The 16,664-nt window shown below is 49.8% G+C and overlaps 6 protein-coding genes across 6 annotated transcripts; 3 read left to right on the forward strand and 3 right to left on the reverse strand.

The window, feature by feature from the left end:
- Nucleotides 1-3,590: 3,590 nt before the first annotated feature.
- On the reverse strand, nt 3,591-5,866 carry V8C40DRAFT_255055 (sphingosine hydroxylase). The gene is made up of 2 exons (XM_083217958.1): nt 4,731-5,866; nt 3,591-4,670 (listed from the first exon to the last, which is right to left on the reverse strand). Exons 1-2 carry the CDS (start codon nt 5,452-5,454, stop codon nt 4,276-4,278), a joined length of 1,119 nt encoding a protein of 372 aa, XP_083068813.1. The 5' UTR covers nt 5,455-5,866; the 3' UTR covers nt 3,591-4,275.
- A 537-nt stretch (nt 5,867-6,403) lies between these two features.
- On the forward strand, nt 6,404-8,783 carry V8C40DRAFT_255059 (uncharacterized protein). The gene has a single exon (XM_083217959.1). It carries the CDS (start codon nt 6,889-6,891, stop codon nt 8,503-8,505), a length of 1,617 nt encoding a protein of 538 aa, XP_083068814.1. The 5' UTR covers nt 6,404-6,888; the 3' UTR covers nt 8,506-8,783.
- A 293-nt stretch (nt 8,784-9,076) lies between these two features.
- Nucleotides 9,077-10,400, forward strand: V8C40DRAFT_255060 (Mss4-like protein). Its single transcript, XM_083217960.1, has 5 exons — nt 9,077-9,242; nt 9,348-9,459; nt 9,622-9,759; nt 9,849-10,011; nt 10,077-10,400. The coding sequence occupies exons 1-5, from the start codon at nt 9,228-9,230 to the stop codon at nt 10,159-10,161; spliced, it is 513 nt and encodes a 170-aa protein (XP_083068815.1). The 5' UTR covers nt 9,077-9,227; the 3' UTR covers nt 10,162-10,400.
- Nucleotides 10,401-10,486: 86 nt separating this feature from the next.
- On the reverse strand, nt 10,487-11,948 carry V8C40DRAFT_107098 (uncharacterized protein). The gene is made up of 2 exons (XM_083210735.1): nt 11,738-11,948; nt 10,487-11,631 (listed from the first exon to the last, which is right to left on the reverse strand). The coding sequence occupies exons 1-2, from the start codon at nt 11,825-11,827 to the stop codon at nt 10,636-10,638; spliced, it is 1,086 nt and encodes a 361-aa protein (XP_083068816.1). The 5' UTR covers nt 11,828-11,948; the 3' UTR covers nt 10,487-10,635.
- A 148-nt stretch (nt 11,949-12,096) lies between these two features.
- On the forward strand, nt 12,097-13,460 carry V8C40DRAFT_282931 (MIND complex subunit MTW1; the record flags this gene model as incomplete). Its single annotated transcript, XM_083221874.1, has 2 exons — nt 12,097-12,417; nt 12,480-13,460. Exons 1-2 carry the CDS (start codon nt 12,358-12,360, stop codon nt 13,458-13,460), a joined length of 1,041 nt encoding a protein of 346 aa, XP_083068817.1. The 5' UTR covers nt 12,097-12,357.
- Nucleotides 13,461-13,514: 54 nt separating this feature from the next.
- On the reverse strand, nt 13,515-16,411 carry V8C40DRAFT_255068 (uncharacterized protein). Its single transcript, XM_083217961.1, has one exon. The coding sequence runs from the start codon at nt 16,177-16,179 to the stop codon at nt 13,636-13,638; it is 2,544 nt and encodes an 847-aa protein (XP_083068818.1). The 5' UTR covers nt 16,180-16,411; the 3' UTR covers nt 13,515-13,635.
- Nucleotides 16,412-16,664: the final 253 nt, after the last annotated feature.

The following is a 16,664-nucleotide window of genomic DNA, read 5'->3' on the forward strand; positions in this document are numbered from 1 at the left end:
AGTATTATAAATTAAAATTAAATTTAGAATAATTTTTTTATAGGTTTATCTTTAGTATAATTAATATATTTATTTAATTTCTTTAATTTTCTTTAGTCTAGTAGGTTAAAATATATACTATTATAAAGTAAAGTATATTTATTAAAAATTAATAGACGTAGGGATATATCTAATATATTATTTATTTTATTTTATATTAAGTATATAGAATTAATATTAGAATTAGTATTAGAATTAGTTTTAAAATCGTAATTAAGTATTAGATTTATTAAAAACTAGTTTACAGCTGCTTTTGTATATTTTATAGGAGAATTATATTACAACTATAATAAAAGTATTCTAGTAATAGTTCTATATTATACTTTACGGAGTAATTAAACTTAGTAAAAATTTATTTATGTTTAGCTAAAGCTTAGTTAAATAGAAAGGAATATTAATTATCTATAAGCTATATAGGGTACAGCTTTGCCCCACTATAGTAAAAAAGAAAGCTGTACCGGGCACAGGGACAGCTTTCAGGGGGGGGGGGGGGGGTACAGCTTATGTGTATACTCGCCCGACTTAAGCCGCCCGCATGCCGAAAATAAAGAATTAAAATTGGGTACCAAACCAAAGCACAAGCCTTCTTTGCCTATTCCGGGTCGTGGACGGGAAGCGATCCTATCGCGCCCGCTCGTGACCGAAAGCCAGAAAGAGGTTGTTATTCCCATTGTACCGGTATGTGCACGATGAAGCAAGGCTCAGATTCCCGTCAAGAGCGCTTTACTGATGTTTCGGACAGAGTATCACATATCACAATGTTTCTTCAAGAAACGTGGCGGGCTCTTATGGCGGGTTGCCAGAAGGGGAAACCCCCAATAAGCCACCACAGGCTTAGCAGTCATGAGATTCACACCACCAATATGAGACTAATCAACACAAATCCCTTGCCTCGGGTTTTCCAACAACAATGGTATCATTAACCTTGCTGTAGGGGCTTCCAGCCGGCTATCGTACCGTACGAGCTGACCATGCATATGGAGCCAAGCCTGCGGGCTACTTTGTGCCTTCTCCTTTCTCCCTACGCTGATGCTGCAACTAACACGGAAATAATATGGCACATTAGAACTCCCGAGCTGGAACCGCCAATCACACGCCTAGAACTGGATATTCAACATCCTCTCATCTCCAGGCCCGGCTGCCAAAGAAAGCTCCGAAGTCTCTCACTGGTTCGCAACATAATGGTATCTGCATTAGCACTCGCCTTAGTTTAGGGCTACCCTTCAAACGCAGCCGTGTTTCGACGACCTAATGCAAATGATCAACCTGAATTGTCTGTCAACACTGTGCGGTCAACTTCCGCTCTTCAAATTTCGCCCTGCCCTACCATGTCGTCTGCCTTGGATATTCATCAGCCGGTTGTCTAAACATAATCTTAAACAATTACCTTTGCTGTGCTGATACAGAGTACACGGTAATACTCCGTAGAGGGCATCAATTTCTTTCATTAAGCATCTCACGTGATGCATTCTTCCTGTCCTGGCCTGTCTGGGGATACGGTTCTCACCTCAATGCTACCAAGACAAGGGCTACCAAAAATGCTACTCACAGCATTCATCAATGGCCGTAATTATTTCATATCTTTCGACGCAGGTCTTTTGTGCAATAAGCGTGCATTGACTCTGTATTTTATCAATCTATTAATCAGCAGCTAATCATCGCCATGATCGTCGATGCTTCTACAAGGCACATCCATGCAGCTTCAAAATATCTTCACGGTCAGACAATTACCCCGGATATCGCACCAGCAATCAAGGCGATCCACCTCAAGGGCTCTTTGAATCAATCCGCCTCCGTGCTTCATCCCAAAGTGCCGACTCCGCAGAGCAGATCGTGTCCAAACCGTCGGGCTCGATTGCGGGTAAAACGATGAAACAGCTAAAGAGCAGCCACCCCCTTCTGTGTTCTCTGCACAAGGGTCGGGCCTGTCAGCCCGGGTTTTGATAATCGGCGTTCTGCCACTATTCCCAGAGGCACCATGCTGTCTGGGGGCTCGGGTTGTAATTTTGGCAAAAAGAATTACATGAGCAGGGGACCCTATTTTCATCAAAGGCGTGAGGTCGTGCGGGCGCAAGCACGGTAGAAGATGCATACATCTTCGCGGGGTGGCGCCCTTAGTTCTTGTTAGTTGCTCCCCATTTGCGGCTTCTCCTGGTCTAACAACTGAGATTGCTGCAGGTTATAGATATTTGGAATCAGAAAGCCTTGTGGCTTCCGCTAGATGAAGCTCCTCCTTTATCCGTTAAGCTCCTCCGGCATCACAGGGCTCGGGACGAAGGCTCTCGCCGCAGCGGCGCGTCTCAGAGAGTGGAACACTCGGAGTGGACCCAGAATCACAAGCTTTTGACAAACTCCAAGGCGAGATATGATTTACACGCCTCAATTTGCAAATACACGCCTGTTGCAAGGCAAGGAGCGCGCGCTGGTGAGCCTTGGAGCTCGGATATGTGTCTTCCATGAGAACCAGATCTTTATTTGGGGTCAAACGCTTACCCAGTGACAGCCCTGTTTCTCTTGGCTCGACCAGGGCATGGGATGGTAGCGCGTTGGAACGACATTGTGCTTGCGTTAGCATTCTTTTGGCATATGCTGAGTTGGCTTTCCCATGGCAATGCCGATCAGATCTCTACAGACTCCATCGGGAGCCCGCGCGCTTGCACGGAACTTCGGCGCCTCAGGTGGGAGAGATGGCAAACAAGCTCAAGGATTATTTCTCTCCTCTGAGCGTAATATTGGCAAGCATTCCCTAGCGAGATAGAAGGGGGGAGGGTGGCTTAGGAGCTCAACGATGTGATGCTACTAATCGTATGCAGCCACCGTCGAAGCTCCCGTCGTTTCTTCGAAACTTGGAAGCCACTTGGTTGTGTATGATGGCTTGCGGCTATCGCGGGGAGATGAGTTTCACGATATGCTTAGATTACTTATTACTTGTTTTTCACGAGCTTTTGCGAAGTTGCCTCGGAAGGGGGTAGCTGTATATCAGTGAAGTTTTGCTGTTATTAGTGATGGCTTTTCCAAGATCGACGTAATATTGGCGTATGTGAAACCGACCAATTCGTTGGACTCGTTTATTCTTCACAGAAGATACGGCATAAGAACAGAAATGTAACCCCCTTATTAATGCGCTTCTCCTCGATCACACGTGTGATTTTGCCTTATCGAATAGCTTTTATAGAGTTTGTGGCTAAGAGCGATGAAACCCCCAGTTCAACTCTTTGAGACTTGGGAGAAGTAAACACGTAATTCTTTGTAATTTGTTGGAAAAGGAAAAGGAATTGTGACGCTACTTGCTTTGCTTGGTGAATAGCCTTTTAGGAGAGCGCTGAGCTCCAGGGTAGTATGATATACTGATGGTGTAGATGAATTACCTAGAGAAGCGGTCTTGGAGAATGGGAGATGTATAACTGGCGAGTATGGTTTTAGTAATTACCCTGGAAATGATGTTGAGTGATGCAGATATTGTTGTGGTATGGATGCTGGATACATTGCCATCTTATTAAAAGCCAAGTATCATGGGAGACGTGCTTTGATGTTTGCAAATATGGCGGGGTCCGTGGTAACGAGCAATGAAAAGACCCGGTTTCAACAGCTAAGTTACTTGCCCGTATCAGTCAAAGTCAATGTGAAAATCACCATATGTCAAATCCCCATTCGATGAGCCTAATATATCTTCGATAAGAGCTAGATTGAATCACGCTCCCACATGGCTTCATATCTTCCAAGGAAAAAACATTATTCTTACGAAGCCCATATCAAGAAAGCCTCATCCCAACATCCACCCATCGCATCTACACCATTCCTCATCAAAACTAAATTATAATACATAAAAGGTGGCCCGAGGCTTAAACCCAAATCCCCATACAGATAACTCTCCCATAACTTGTAGTATTATCCACATCCTTCTCCCCCAAAGTAAAACGTCCTCCTGTCCCATGATAAGAAAAAAGTAAAATGAAGAAAGAAGCAAGATTAGCGATTATGTACAGTTTGAAGAAGAAACTTTTTCCATCTCTTGCCTTCGGCAGACCATGGAGCCGAATAAAAAACAATTAAGACATTAGAGTATTAATTTGGCATGGCCAGTTGTTGCTGCCGTCATCCAAAACGCGTTTCGTCATATGTTTCGCCATCAATATGAGATGAACAAAGTATTAAAAAAAGGAGGAGTGTGCATCTCTATAGAGCATTCTGCGCACATATCAATAGAAGAATAACCAAAGTGGTGTCATGCCAGGTTTACTGGGCCTTCTCAGCCTGCTTCCTGCCGACAGGCGTGTTGTCCCGCTTTCCACTGTACTTGGTTCCCAGAAGCTGGTCCCAGAAAGTGAAAAAGGGCTGTGAGAAGTTGGCCTTGATTCCCCAAGTCTGGTGGTGAATGTCGTGGTAGGCGGCATTGTTGCTCGTGATGAGCTGAAGGGGGTCCCAGGGGAAGGAGTATCCGCAGTGGTCATCAATGGTCTTGATGGTTGAGAAGGAGAAGAAACATGTGCCCTGGAGCAGAGACATGCCGGTCACCTTGAATCCGATGCCAGCACCGAGGGTGTCGAGGAGGAATCCCTCAATAGGGTGGTTGTACAGAGCACCGTAGGCATACGGGACGTAGAGACGGTGGTGGCGAGAGTGGAAAGTTGCTGCAAGGAGAAGAACGGTCAATGACATATTCGGAAACGAGGCAATGGAGTCAGACTTACTGTACAGCCAGCGGTTGACGTGCATCAATCGGTGAAGGAAGTATTGCCAAGAATCAAGGATGAAGATGGCAACAAAGTATTGCAGAGCGGGAACGAGGACATGGTAGATGGCCTTTGCAAGAGTCATCTCCCAAGCAGTGAATGTCGGGGTAGCATCGGCCGAGCCGGTCGTAGATACGGGATAGTAACCGCCCGCCAAGACACCAGCAAGCAAGGGATAGGAAGACGACATGCTCTTGGAGATGGCGGTCGCGTTGAGACCGACAAGGCCGAGCAGACCGGGCAGGGCGCGCTGGGCAAGGCGGATGCGAGTAGCCCAGACAGCAATGTCGTAGTCTTGCTTGCCAATCATCTCCTGCGGCTCAGTGACTGCGAGCGCATATCCGGTCGTGATCTGGATGATTTGCTGGATGATGACATCGCGGGCAACCTCGTAGCGAGTCGCGTGGTTTCGCTTGGTGATTTCTTCTGGGGTATGCAGGCGGTACTGAGGGAAGAGATCTAGCATGTCGATGCAGTGGAAGAAGAGCGACATGACCCAGTAGACGATGACGGGCAGCACCAGCGACAGCCAGAGGTCGGAGATGAAGGGGAACAGGTCGGGCTTTGGCTCGAGGGTGTAGGCCGGCAGCGGCGGAAGCGAGGAATCGTAGAGACTGTGGTTCGCCATGATGGGGGCCTCGGATGAGAGGTTGTCCATGATGCGATTGAAGGTGTCGACCATGCAAAAACAAAAGGTTGAGTTGAATCGAGAGGATTTATTCAAAGCCAAAAGTCAAAGCACGGAGAGGTCGGAGCAAAAAAGCGAATTAATCTCGGCGTTGCGTCGGATGGCGCGTGCGAGTAATGGGTTGGTCTGTATACTCGTACAGGGGGGCGAGATGTTTAAAGTGGGATGGCGGGCTTATCGCAACAAGATAAACGAGAACGACAAGACGATAAGAGAGGAAAAAAGAAACGAGATTGAAACAAGTGGGAGAGAGAACAAGAAGGACGCGGTTCCTCTTTATTATAAAGGCGCGACCGGATCGAGAAAAAGGAGCGTAAGATGACGATTTTAACGGCCGAAGGATTAAAGCCTTGAAACGCTGTAGACTGGAGTAAGCCAAGCTCCAGGGCGGTGGGCAGAAAAAAAATGGACGGCACAGTCGCCAGCCAAGAAGTTTAATGTTAGCGAGCGGGTGCAGATCACATACAAAGTTTTATCGCGGTCGGAGACTCGGACAAGAGCGCCGGCCGCCGGATTATTCTCTAGCCCAAAGCAGAATTTCCCCTGGAGCCATGGAAAGTGACTTGCCGTGTCGCGTGTTGTGATCCACGATCAGACCACTTAACACGAGTCAAGGGGATGATGGTGAGGATGTGATGGGATTCGTAGATTGGTGTTTTTGGAGGCAGAACAGCTGGCGAATCGGATTTTGTGCCCAGAGGGAGATGCAGCGTAGCAGCTGCTGGCGTTTATCGGTGGTTTCTGCAGGTCCCAGCATGATGTTGACAAGTATCTGGTACCTGCTTCGTGTGCCATTTCTTGGTGCGTGTCTGTGTATCTTGTACCGATCAACGCCGGCATTCCTCACTTACACAACTGAGCATTGACATGTGTTGATGACGGCGCATCAGCAGCCAAATACTTTTAAAAGGAATACTCTGGAACGATATATTACAGTAATGAGCTGTTTCTACGACTGATTTTTATTCTAAATGGTCAAGAGGAACGTGGTTTTGGACACTGTTTTATTGCAAGCAATCCACTGAGCGTCGCGTCGTGCATTTACATGTCTCTGGCAGTGGTCAATTCACTTATACATACCTCCCAACTTCACACCGATCATCTTTACGCAGTTTCCTAAAGTTGCAACAACTTCACGATATTAATTGATTTTTTTTTAATAGCATAAACGAAGACATAGTCTAATTGATATTTGCAAAATGGAGTGCGACATTCGCTTAGGGCTTGCTGCTGGCAGAATATCTCAACCAGCTGTCAAGCCCTCACGCAAAGTGCCTAGCAGCTGGCAGCTCTCCCACCATCTGTTATTAATTTTCTTCTTGTGTGAAAATATTTCTCTCTCTTCCTCAATTTGCTTGCACTCACCGATTTCGTCTTGCTTTCCCTCAGCTTCTTTGAGCAAAAGAGCACACGCTCTGTTGCTCCAAGATGCGTCACTCATCGACAAACAACCCACTACCCATCGTCACGACTCATGGGAGTATATCTCCGTCAAGACTCAACCATCTACGGAATTGTTATAATGACATCCGCTCCAACAGCCAAGCCACAGGCCGGATGAAATATCAGTTCGGCCAAGAGCTAATGGCGGATATCTTTCGTTTTCTTGGAGCTCGCGGCGAGCGGTTCCCCAAATGCTATGCCAAGTGTGTACATTTTTGCAAGATCACGAGCATCGTCAACGCTACAAGCTGGAACACTTGGAACGGCTTCAGACGGCTCCTTGGGCTAATGGAAAGTGTTGAGCGCCTAACACGAGACACCAGAATGCTCCATTGTCCATGGGCCCCATACCTCGTGATGGCTATTGCAATGCAGCAGGTGATACTGCACGACCAATTGGGCGAGAATGACAAGGTATCCATCTTTTTAAGAGACTTTGACTGCCACAACAAGGCTGCGACAGCTATTTTCTTCTATGAGATGGATTACCATCAGGAGATTCTTACCTTGGATCAAAAGTGGAACGTGACACCTTTTGCTATCCAACGTCCGCCAAACAAAATAAGAAACCAGCTCGACACAGAGGCTTTGAATCAGCCGATGCCAACTTCGAGAAACCAAGCACCTAACGAGGTGATTATTTTGGACGACGAGCAAGATACAGTGAAACGAGAGTCCCCCATTGCGCATCAATCTCCGGGACATAGACATGAGTTCCGCGAGGAGGAAGCAGCGAGGCTAGTGCCAGTGCCAGTCCCTGTGTCGATGCCGACGTCGATACCTTTTCCAATGCCGGTGCCAGCGCAAGTACCAGCACAAATTACGATGCCTATCTCAGTGCCGAATCCTGCGCCAACGTCGGTTCTCACGTCGAGGCCTACCATGGTGCGCGAGACTCTCAAAGAAGTCTTCCGTGAAGACATTATGATGCAACTCCAGCCCCTCCTAGATCGACTCAAGAGCGAAAATTGGAACGGCATCATTCAAGAAGATATCAAAAGAGTACTGACTGAAAAGAATGTCAGGGTGTTACCGAGTGTGGCAAAGAATATGCTAAACATGTGGGCTACGAGATCGCACAACGGGGTGCTGCTGTCCTGGCTTGAACAAGCTCGAGACGATGTTGATGTGTTCCAATGGACGGAAAGATTCACTGAGCCTGCCGCTCCTGCTTGGACGAATCCCCAATCAGCACATTCAGTCTTTCATGATCTAGATGCCATCATTGCAAGAGTACCACAATTGGATCTTCGTGGTTTGCTCCAGGCTAAGATGAGCACGCTGAGAGACATCTTTGATCAGCAAGAGAAGTCTCACAAGGAGGAAATGCTCCACCGCGTTGACAGTCTACAGATGGACATTGCGAAGTTGTACGAGCAGATGGCAGAATCTAAGCAAACGGATGGGCAAGCTATGGGCGAACCGGCTGCAGCCGAAGATGATGAGGCTGAGACTGATGAAGAGTTTGCGGTTCATATCATTGAGGCGAAGAAACGGAAGGGAGAGAAGAAGGGGCAGAAAAAAGAATCTAAAAACGGAGAGGTGAAATCGAAGAAGGAGAAGAGGAAGAAGAGATCTCACCACGAAATGGAGTTGGATTAAAGAGGGATCGGAGGGGAGCTTGTAAGACACAACCTGTACCGGGACACATGTATGAATAGTTAGTTCGGTTTGAGGCTATTGGCAACATCATGTCTCGGCTTTATTTTGGCTGGGTAGATTGGTTTGCTATGTTGCATTGAGTTGCAGCTATGGCTTCGACAAACGGAGAAAAGGTTAGGTAGAGAAATTGAGTATTGTGACTTTATGTCGAGGGCGAGTGTTTATCCTTCTGTGGCCTTGTAAACATTGTCATCATCTCAAACTCTCTCATATTCTACCTCAACCCACCAAGTATCTTAAAGTCAAACCTGTGACCCTGGCAATGTTCATTAGTATCAACTTGCCCCATCACCAAACCAGCTCATCAAAAGTACTTCTACAACACAACATCGAGCCAGATCTAATCGAACTCCAGTAGTGCCACCTCCCGCGCTAACAGCTCTACAAGTTTCAATTTTTTTTTCCAATGCGGGGCGGGCAAAGTTCGTGTGAGCATCAGCCCCTCTGCTTGGACACTCAAAAGCCCCTCCCCACCAAAAAAGACTCTCCAGCCAATCACATCCGTGTCTTCCCACTTTGATTTTTACCTATCGCCAACCTGCCTCTTCCCTCGCTAACCCCTCCATCTCGCCTTTTTCTTTTGCTTCTTCTCTTTTTTTCCCTTTTGCTTATACCAAAAAAATCCTCCTTTCATTTATCTCCGCCCATTCACAACCGCAGCCATGCTTATCTACAAGGTTGGTCTCTCGCTCTGCATTTTGTTGCTCATCTCCAGCTTTTTCCTCGCCATTGGGAGAAGAAGAAAAACACAGCCAAAACTGACCCCGCAAATTTTTGAATAGGACCTCATCACCGACGACGAGATCATCTCGGACTCGTATGACCTCAAGGAGGTCGATGGCATCGTCTACGAGGCCGACTGCGCCATGATTACCGAGGGCGCCGTCAACGTCGGTGCGTACAGAAACAGAACCCCGTCCAGCTTGAGCTTTCTTCCGTCTTTTGTCTCTTGTGTGCCGCATCAGCGCTCAGACACAAAAGATGGTTGAACTGCGCAATAGCGAAGCCAATCATTGGTACCATACAGGCTCATATCTAACATACATTTTATTACAGACACTGGTGCCAACGCTTCCGCTGAGGAGGCCGACGAGGGTCTTGAGGATGCCGAGGTCAAGGTCAACAACATCGTCCACTCTTTCCGTCTCCAGTCCACCAGCTTCGACAAGAAGGGCTACCTGGCTTACCTCAAGGGTTGGTTCTTTTCCCCGTAGCATACCACTGTGGCTGTGGCTGTCCTGATTCTTAGTGGTGCAACCCTACTAACACGACTGCGTCAACAGGCTACATGAAGGCTGTCAAGGCTGGCCTCCAGGCCAAGGGTGCTCCCGCCGAGGAGATCACCGCTTTCGAGAAGGGTGCCCAGACCTACGTCAAGGAGAAGCTGCTGCCCAACTTCAAGGACTTTGAGTTCTACACTGGCGAGTCCATGAACCCCGATGGAATGTAAGTGAAACCTGTAATCCTTTATAATCATTTTGGAAGGACTGAGACTGACTCAATCACTATAGGATCGTCCTCCTCAACTACCGTGAGGATGGTGTCACCCCCTATGTCATCGTCTGGAAGCACGGTCTCACTGAGATGAAGGTCTAAGTGCTTTTTGTGTCCATTGTCCGGAGCCTTGGGCTCTCCAGAATGTGAGGGCCAAGATCTTTTTTTCATAAAACTAGGAGAAGATACATTGGAGAGAGATGGAGTGGAGGAACACAAGTTACGAGTCCCATTTTTGCGTTTTACTCGGCGCATGGCATATATCCCTAAAAGCCACATAGCTGGAGAAACTAGCGGCAGACGATTTAAACAAGACAAAAAAAAAGTTGCTGAGCCAAAATATGTTTTCTTTTTCTGGTGCTTTTATTCTATGAAACTGAGATTCCGAAAATTCCCTTGCGCAGTATTCTGGACAACGGCTATTCAACCCATAATTTCCCAACGCCAGGCGAGACACGCAAGAGGACATCCAACATACAAATTGTGAAATGCAAAAATGCAACAAGACGCCATTGCTTCAATTAGTGAAATGTACAGCAGACATCTTCTCCCTAAGAGACAGAAGAGAGAGACCGATTAGTACGATGGACGAGTTGACAAGGGGATAGGGGGTGGTGCGCCCTCGTCGCCTGGAGAAGGAGCTGCGGCAGCCAGACCAGGCTTCTTCTTGGGTGGGGGAGGCGGCGGCTTCTTCTTGCCTGCGAGGCCTGGCGATCCTGTTGGTGATGGGGATGGTGCTGCCGGCCTGATAGCAGCTTGCTTCTGTGCCCAGGTAGTGGCAGCAGGCGCAGCAGCGGCAGCAACAGCAGCAACAGCAGCAGCCTCAGTCGGAGGAGTTGGAGGTCCCGTAGAAGAGCCCGTGTTTGAAGTTCCTAGCCTGGCAAAGCGATTCTGCAGCTCATTGAGGTGTGATGGCGGAGTGGCGTTTGGTCGAGGAGGCTTTGGGGGAGGTGCTTCGTCATCGGCGTGGCTGGCAGCTCCAATACCGAAGGCGGGCACAGAGATGCCGGCAGCACCCAATCTGTTGACGGCGCCCTGGTTCAAGCTGCCGGAGCTGACTCCGAGCGTTGCCAGCGGGCTGGCGGTTCGATCCGGCGTTCCGGAACCTGATCGCGGAGGCAATCTCGGGGGAAGACTCGGGGCTTTGGCATCGCTGGGGGTTGCGCCGACGACGGAATCATACGAAGGCGGACTCCGGCTGCCTGTGGCGGCGTCTCTCCTCACGGGAGGAGGCGGGAGATGATCTGTCGAGAGTCCCGTCGTGTTGACTCTGTAGGGTCCGGATGACACCGGCTGGGCCTCCTGCTGTGCCTCGTACTCTTCCAATTGGTGCTCGTCGGCGAATCTAGGCGGCGGCTCGACCCTCGGCCCATGTGGATCTTGATACTTGGACGGTGCTGTGACGACGGATCGTTTGGCTGCGGAGGGAGGTGGTGGAGGCGCGAGGCCGGATCCGGTGCGCCTGGGCGGAGGAGCAAAGGAGTTTGGATCGCGGAGGGAGGCCAAGGGGCGGGCGACGTGGGTGGCAGCTTCATTTTCCTCTTTGTGACCTCGGCCGGGGATGTGCTTTGTCTGTAGCAGTAGAAGAAGATGTATATGTTAGCTTGTGTCTGGTGTATTGTATCAAATATATGGCATTTGTGAGACGCTGGAGATGCGATGCGATGCGACGACGTACCACCTTGCCCTTGGCCTTGCCTTTGTACTCAGAGGCCTTTTCGCGGCCCGAGGACAATTTGCCCTTGGCCATCTCGGCGTATTTCGACATGATGGGCGAAGAGAGCGGCTTATCCGCGGGATCCGTATATGAAGCAACAAAGGTAAAGAAAAGAAAAATCTATGTACAGTAGAGTATATATAAGAGTGTTTCGGAGAGTCGGATTATTGTGTGGATTGAAATGGGATATGATCGGCGAGACCGCCTTTGACATGATTGATAAGAGCTGAGAGAGTGGGGGGATTGCAAGGTCGGTACGTACCGAAGGAGCTGTCACTGAGGCCCCACTTTCGGACCTTGATTGAATGCTTTGTTTGTGTGATTTTACGACGACGAATTGAAGTACTGCAACGAAGACAAAGAATGGGAATGAATTGATGAATGGTTGTTGCACTGGATTACGCAATCTTGGAGCAACACTAGGCTCATTGGAACAATTACACCGTTGAACGATACATTAAAACAACATCAGCTGCGGCTTGGAGAAAGCTCAGCTCTACATATCAAACGCGCCGTGTCGCGTCGCAGCCTCGCCCAAGCATCACCATCAACTTCATCAGCCTCGTCCAGTTCAGCCCGCCATGGCTGCCAGCAACTCCGACTATGAGCTCCTAACAGAGCATTTTAGCTACCCCCCAGTCGTACGTCTCTCAATTCTTCCACTTCAATCAATCACAACAGCAAGCTAACATATCTCCCCTAGTCCCTCCTCGACGACATCATAAACACCGTCAACGTCCTCGCCGACCGTGCCCTCGACTCCGTCGAACGCCTCCTCCTCTCTATACCACCCAAGAAGCTCGGCTTCTCAAAAAGTAGCAAGCAACTCGACCAAAACCAAAATCTTTCCCCCGAAGAAGCCGCAAAACTCGAAATCGAAAACGGTACACACCAGCTCGAAACGCTACTCAACGCCTCTATCGACAAAAACTTTGACATTTTCGAGCTCTATGTCATGCAGAATATTATTACAGTCAGACCGCAAGACCAACCATACATGCGTCTCTCACATTACAGCGGCCTCGATTTCCCAGACGATGACACTGCTGCGGCGCAACAAATCGATAAACCTTCGACAGAATCTATTACCGCCCTTCGGAGACGGCTTCAAGCAAGTCAGAAACTAAATGCTGTCTTGGAAGCTGAAAAAGCACGCAACGAGGCTCTTCTTAAAACCCTGCGTTCTCTACTAGGCGTCGTCCCCGACGCCACCAAGACGGAAGAAAAAGAATCGTCGAATGGAGAGAGTGGTGGTAGTAGCGCGGCGGCCCATCCGTTTACCTTCTTGCGCGATAGAGGCGGGCTTGAAGAGAGCGGTGGGCAGCAACCGATTACGACGACGACGGAGTTTACGCTTTCGCAGCTGCAGGCGCTGCGGGCTTTGTCGGGGTCGTTGAGGGAGTTGTTGCCTGGCCTTGGGGATGCTTCTGTCACGGATGCTGAGGCGGCATCAGCATCGGCGTCGTGGAGGCGGGAGCGTGCAGAGTATATTGAGACTTCGTCGAGGAAGTATCTTGAGACGGTGGTTGGATTGGAACTTGGGCCGGAAGGAGAGGTTCGTGATGGGGAGTGGCAGGGTGAGGGGAGGGGGTTGAGTAAAGGGGAGGTGGAAGGGTTGGAGAAGGTGGCGGCGATATTGGGAGGAGGGAGGGATGGTGGAGGGGATGCTATGGATACGACATAGTTTATTATGAGAAAGAATAAGAATACCCAAACAAAGGAAATACGAGACAGTCATGTGTGTGAGTATATTGAATTGTGAATGTTGTCGTTATTGGATGTTTTACAGTATATGATGAACCACGTACTATACAGTAAGTCTATGAATCCCCTATATCTCATATAATATCTAACAGCCTTCACCCGCGCAGACTCGCCTTCAGCACGTCTGGTACATCCCTTCCCTCGAGAAAGCCCCCCTCATCAGCCAAAAACCAGAAATGATGTCTCCAGTACCGTCCATCCTTGACATCGCTGTCACCATCCCTCGTCTTGTAATCCAGCACAACATCCACCACATGCCGCGCCTCATCACGCTTCTCGCTCGACAAAAGCGCCCACAGCAAGTCCGTCAGACACGGCAACGAAGTAACCGGCCGTCCAGCCTTTTGCAGGTCGTTAAAGACGGCCATTGCGCGCTCGGTGTTGCCGGTGATTGCGTTTGCGCTCATGACACGCTCCCACAGGGTCTGGTCGCCCTGGCCGACGTGCGAGAAGCCGTGCTCCTGGAGTAGGGCGTCGATGGCCGTCATGTCGGGCGGGTCGCGGCGTAGGGCGCGCTCGATGAGGATGGTCACCATGTGCGGTGTGACCTTGAAGTCGTCGGCGCGCATTTGCGATAGCACGGCGGTGATGGCCTCATCGGTGCCGTTGGCGAGGGATGATACGGCGTAGAGCATTTTGCCGTATGTTTCGAGGTTGGGGCGGAGACCGGCGCTTTGGATGTCTTGGAAGACGAGCTGGACGGCTTCGACTTGGTCGGCGGCGGATGCGGTGCCCATTCTGCCGATTACCTCCTCTAGGATGATGGTGAAAGTGGCCGCATCTGGCTCGATGCCGTTCTGTGACATGACCTTGAGTAGCGTCTGCACTTCGTCGGGAGAGTCGTCCCGGAAGCTATGGCGGATCAGGACGTTGTATGTCCGAATGTTGGGCTGGATCTGCTCGCGGCTTGCCCACTCGAGTACCTCAAAGGCAGCCTTGCGGTCTACCTGGATGATGCCCTTGAAGGCAGCATTGACAGCCTCAATCGTGGGCTGCACAGCTGTGTGGGTGGCGTTCTTCTGGACTGCCTGCTTCCATAGCGCAAGCATCTCTGCAAGCGCTTCGAGACCAGCTTGGGGCTTACCAGCCTCAATCAGACTGGAGATGCGCTCCGTCCAAATATGGGCGTCGAGCTTCTGACCGGAACTTGCCAGCTTCTTCCAAAGTGCGTCGATCCGATCCGTGTCCTTGCAAATCTTCCACCCGTGCATCATGCCGGTGTAGGTCTTGAGGGTTGGGTGTATCCGCAGCCGCTGCATGAGGTCAAACGTATCCTGCAGATGCCTGGGACGGCGGCTCGCGCACCAGATAAAGACCCAAAAGTCCAAGAACTCGGCATTGTTGTGCAGCTGCTTAGCAAGCTCTGGCTTCTGATCCAGGCGAGTCTTGAATTCCTCCCAGATGGCATATACAGTGCCATAATCGCGGGCTAGGTATGCTGATCGAAGCTGGCGGTGGAGGCCCGTAAAACCGGACGAGGAGCCTGAACGCTTGTGTATGAGCTCGGTCGCCTGTGGCCATTGCTGGACTACGTAGGTTTGAATCTCAGCGAGCTTTGCTGAGGGGAATCGCACACGGTCGTCAAAGATTCCAGAGACGTAGGATTGTGTCGCGGCTTCTTTGTTGCCGAGGGCCACGGCTACCAGCTTCAGCAAGGGGTCCATGATGATGTGCGTTCCGCTCTTGACAAGTCTCGAATCTGAGAGAACAGCGAGAGTGGTCAAGAGTGCCGGCATGATATCGCGGGCCTCGTCAGGGCTGAATTGCAGAAAGAGAGCAGCCAGGGCCCTTGTTGTGGGATCTAGGCGAGTATTGGTCGCTGTGCCCTCGGCAATGTCTTGTCGGACATCATGAAACGAGGGAAAGGCAAATTTCAACTGACGATGGTCTTGGCTCCAGCGGCGAAGTTGAGAAATGTGCTGCCACAGGCCAGTGAGTTCGTCTAACAAGGCGCTGCGACCCGCAGAATCTCTCTTATCGAAAATGAGGGCGCGGCAGACGTTGAGAACGAGCTGATTTCTCACATCGAGATCAGTTTTTCCTACGATGCCGTAGAGTAGAGATAGATTGACGCCATGGCCGGTGTAGCCATGCTCGACAATCTCTTCGCACATCTTGTCGAGGAATTGAGTCGATGAGATGAGTAAATGCTTAGGCATGTGTCCGCGGAACTCGTTCAAGTGCGGCCCGATGGTTGTCTGGAAGACTTGCAGCTTCTGAACAACATCCATCTGTTTGGCAGACAGATCCTTAATCTTGGCTGCAATCTCCAACTCACCGAGGGGAGACGACTGGGATGCCCTCCTCTTGGCCTCTGGACTGACGACATCTTTGAAGAGCGCAATGGCAGAGTCTTCCGAGGGCCGCAGCGGTCCCCTCTTCGTGAAGCTTGACGGTCCGTTGAAAGGCCGTCGCTGGCCTCTTTTTGGAGCTCCTCGTCCATTGCCGTGAAACTGCCGTCCAGCTGTCTCCCCAGCCCCGTCTCGCGCTATACTTGATGAGACATTCGACGATGTGTTTGACGATGCGTTTGAGGCATCACTCATGGACGCAAACAGCGCCGCACCGCCGAGGGAGCGAGCCTGGACTGAGCGGATCTGCGAGGCACATCTTGAGCAGATGGTCCTTGGTGCGTGCATGGCGCAGAGCTCAATGGCTCGAGGGAGCTGACAGGGTGGTCGTTATTATATACGGAGTTTTGAGCATGTGAGAATTAATTGCTGGGGTTTGAATTGAGTTGATGTGGCGGAACATTTTCGGAGATGTGGCTTGACCGAGGTGAGCGGCCAATGATGTGGCGGGAAAATGAAATGCCAGGTGGCGCATGCGTTTTTTCACGAAAAGTTGATCGACGAGGCGCGTATTTTATTTGTTGAGAGATGTTCAGAAACAATGGTAGTAATTGATTTGATAAGAGATTTTATATTGTATTGACAGTGGCAATATAGGCACCATTGATGGCTCTAGATAGTCACCCCTGTTTCCCATTTAGTACTCGAGATTAATAGAGCGAAACACAATACGTCCAGAGAGCCATGCAGAAGACCTTGTCTCTTCCGCCGCATTTTGGTCTCGGTGAAAGGCTTCATCCAGGAACAAGTACTTTAAAACGACACTGCAATGT

This window comes from Trichoderma camerunense (assembly GCF_050948025.1).
Source record: "Trichoderma camerunense strain CBS 138272 chromosome Unknown V8C40scaffold_20, whole genome shotgun sequence".
Taxonomy (NCBI): domain Eukaryota; kingdom Fungi; phylum Ascomycota; class Sordariomycetes; order Hypocreales; family Hypocreaceae; genus Trichoderma; species Trichoderma camerunense.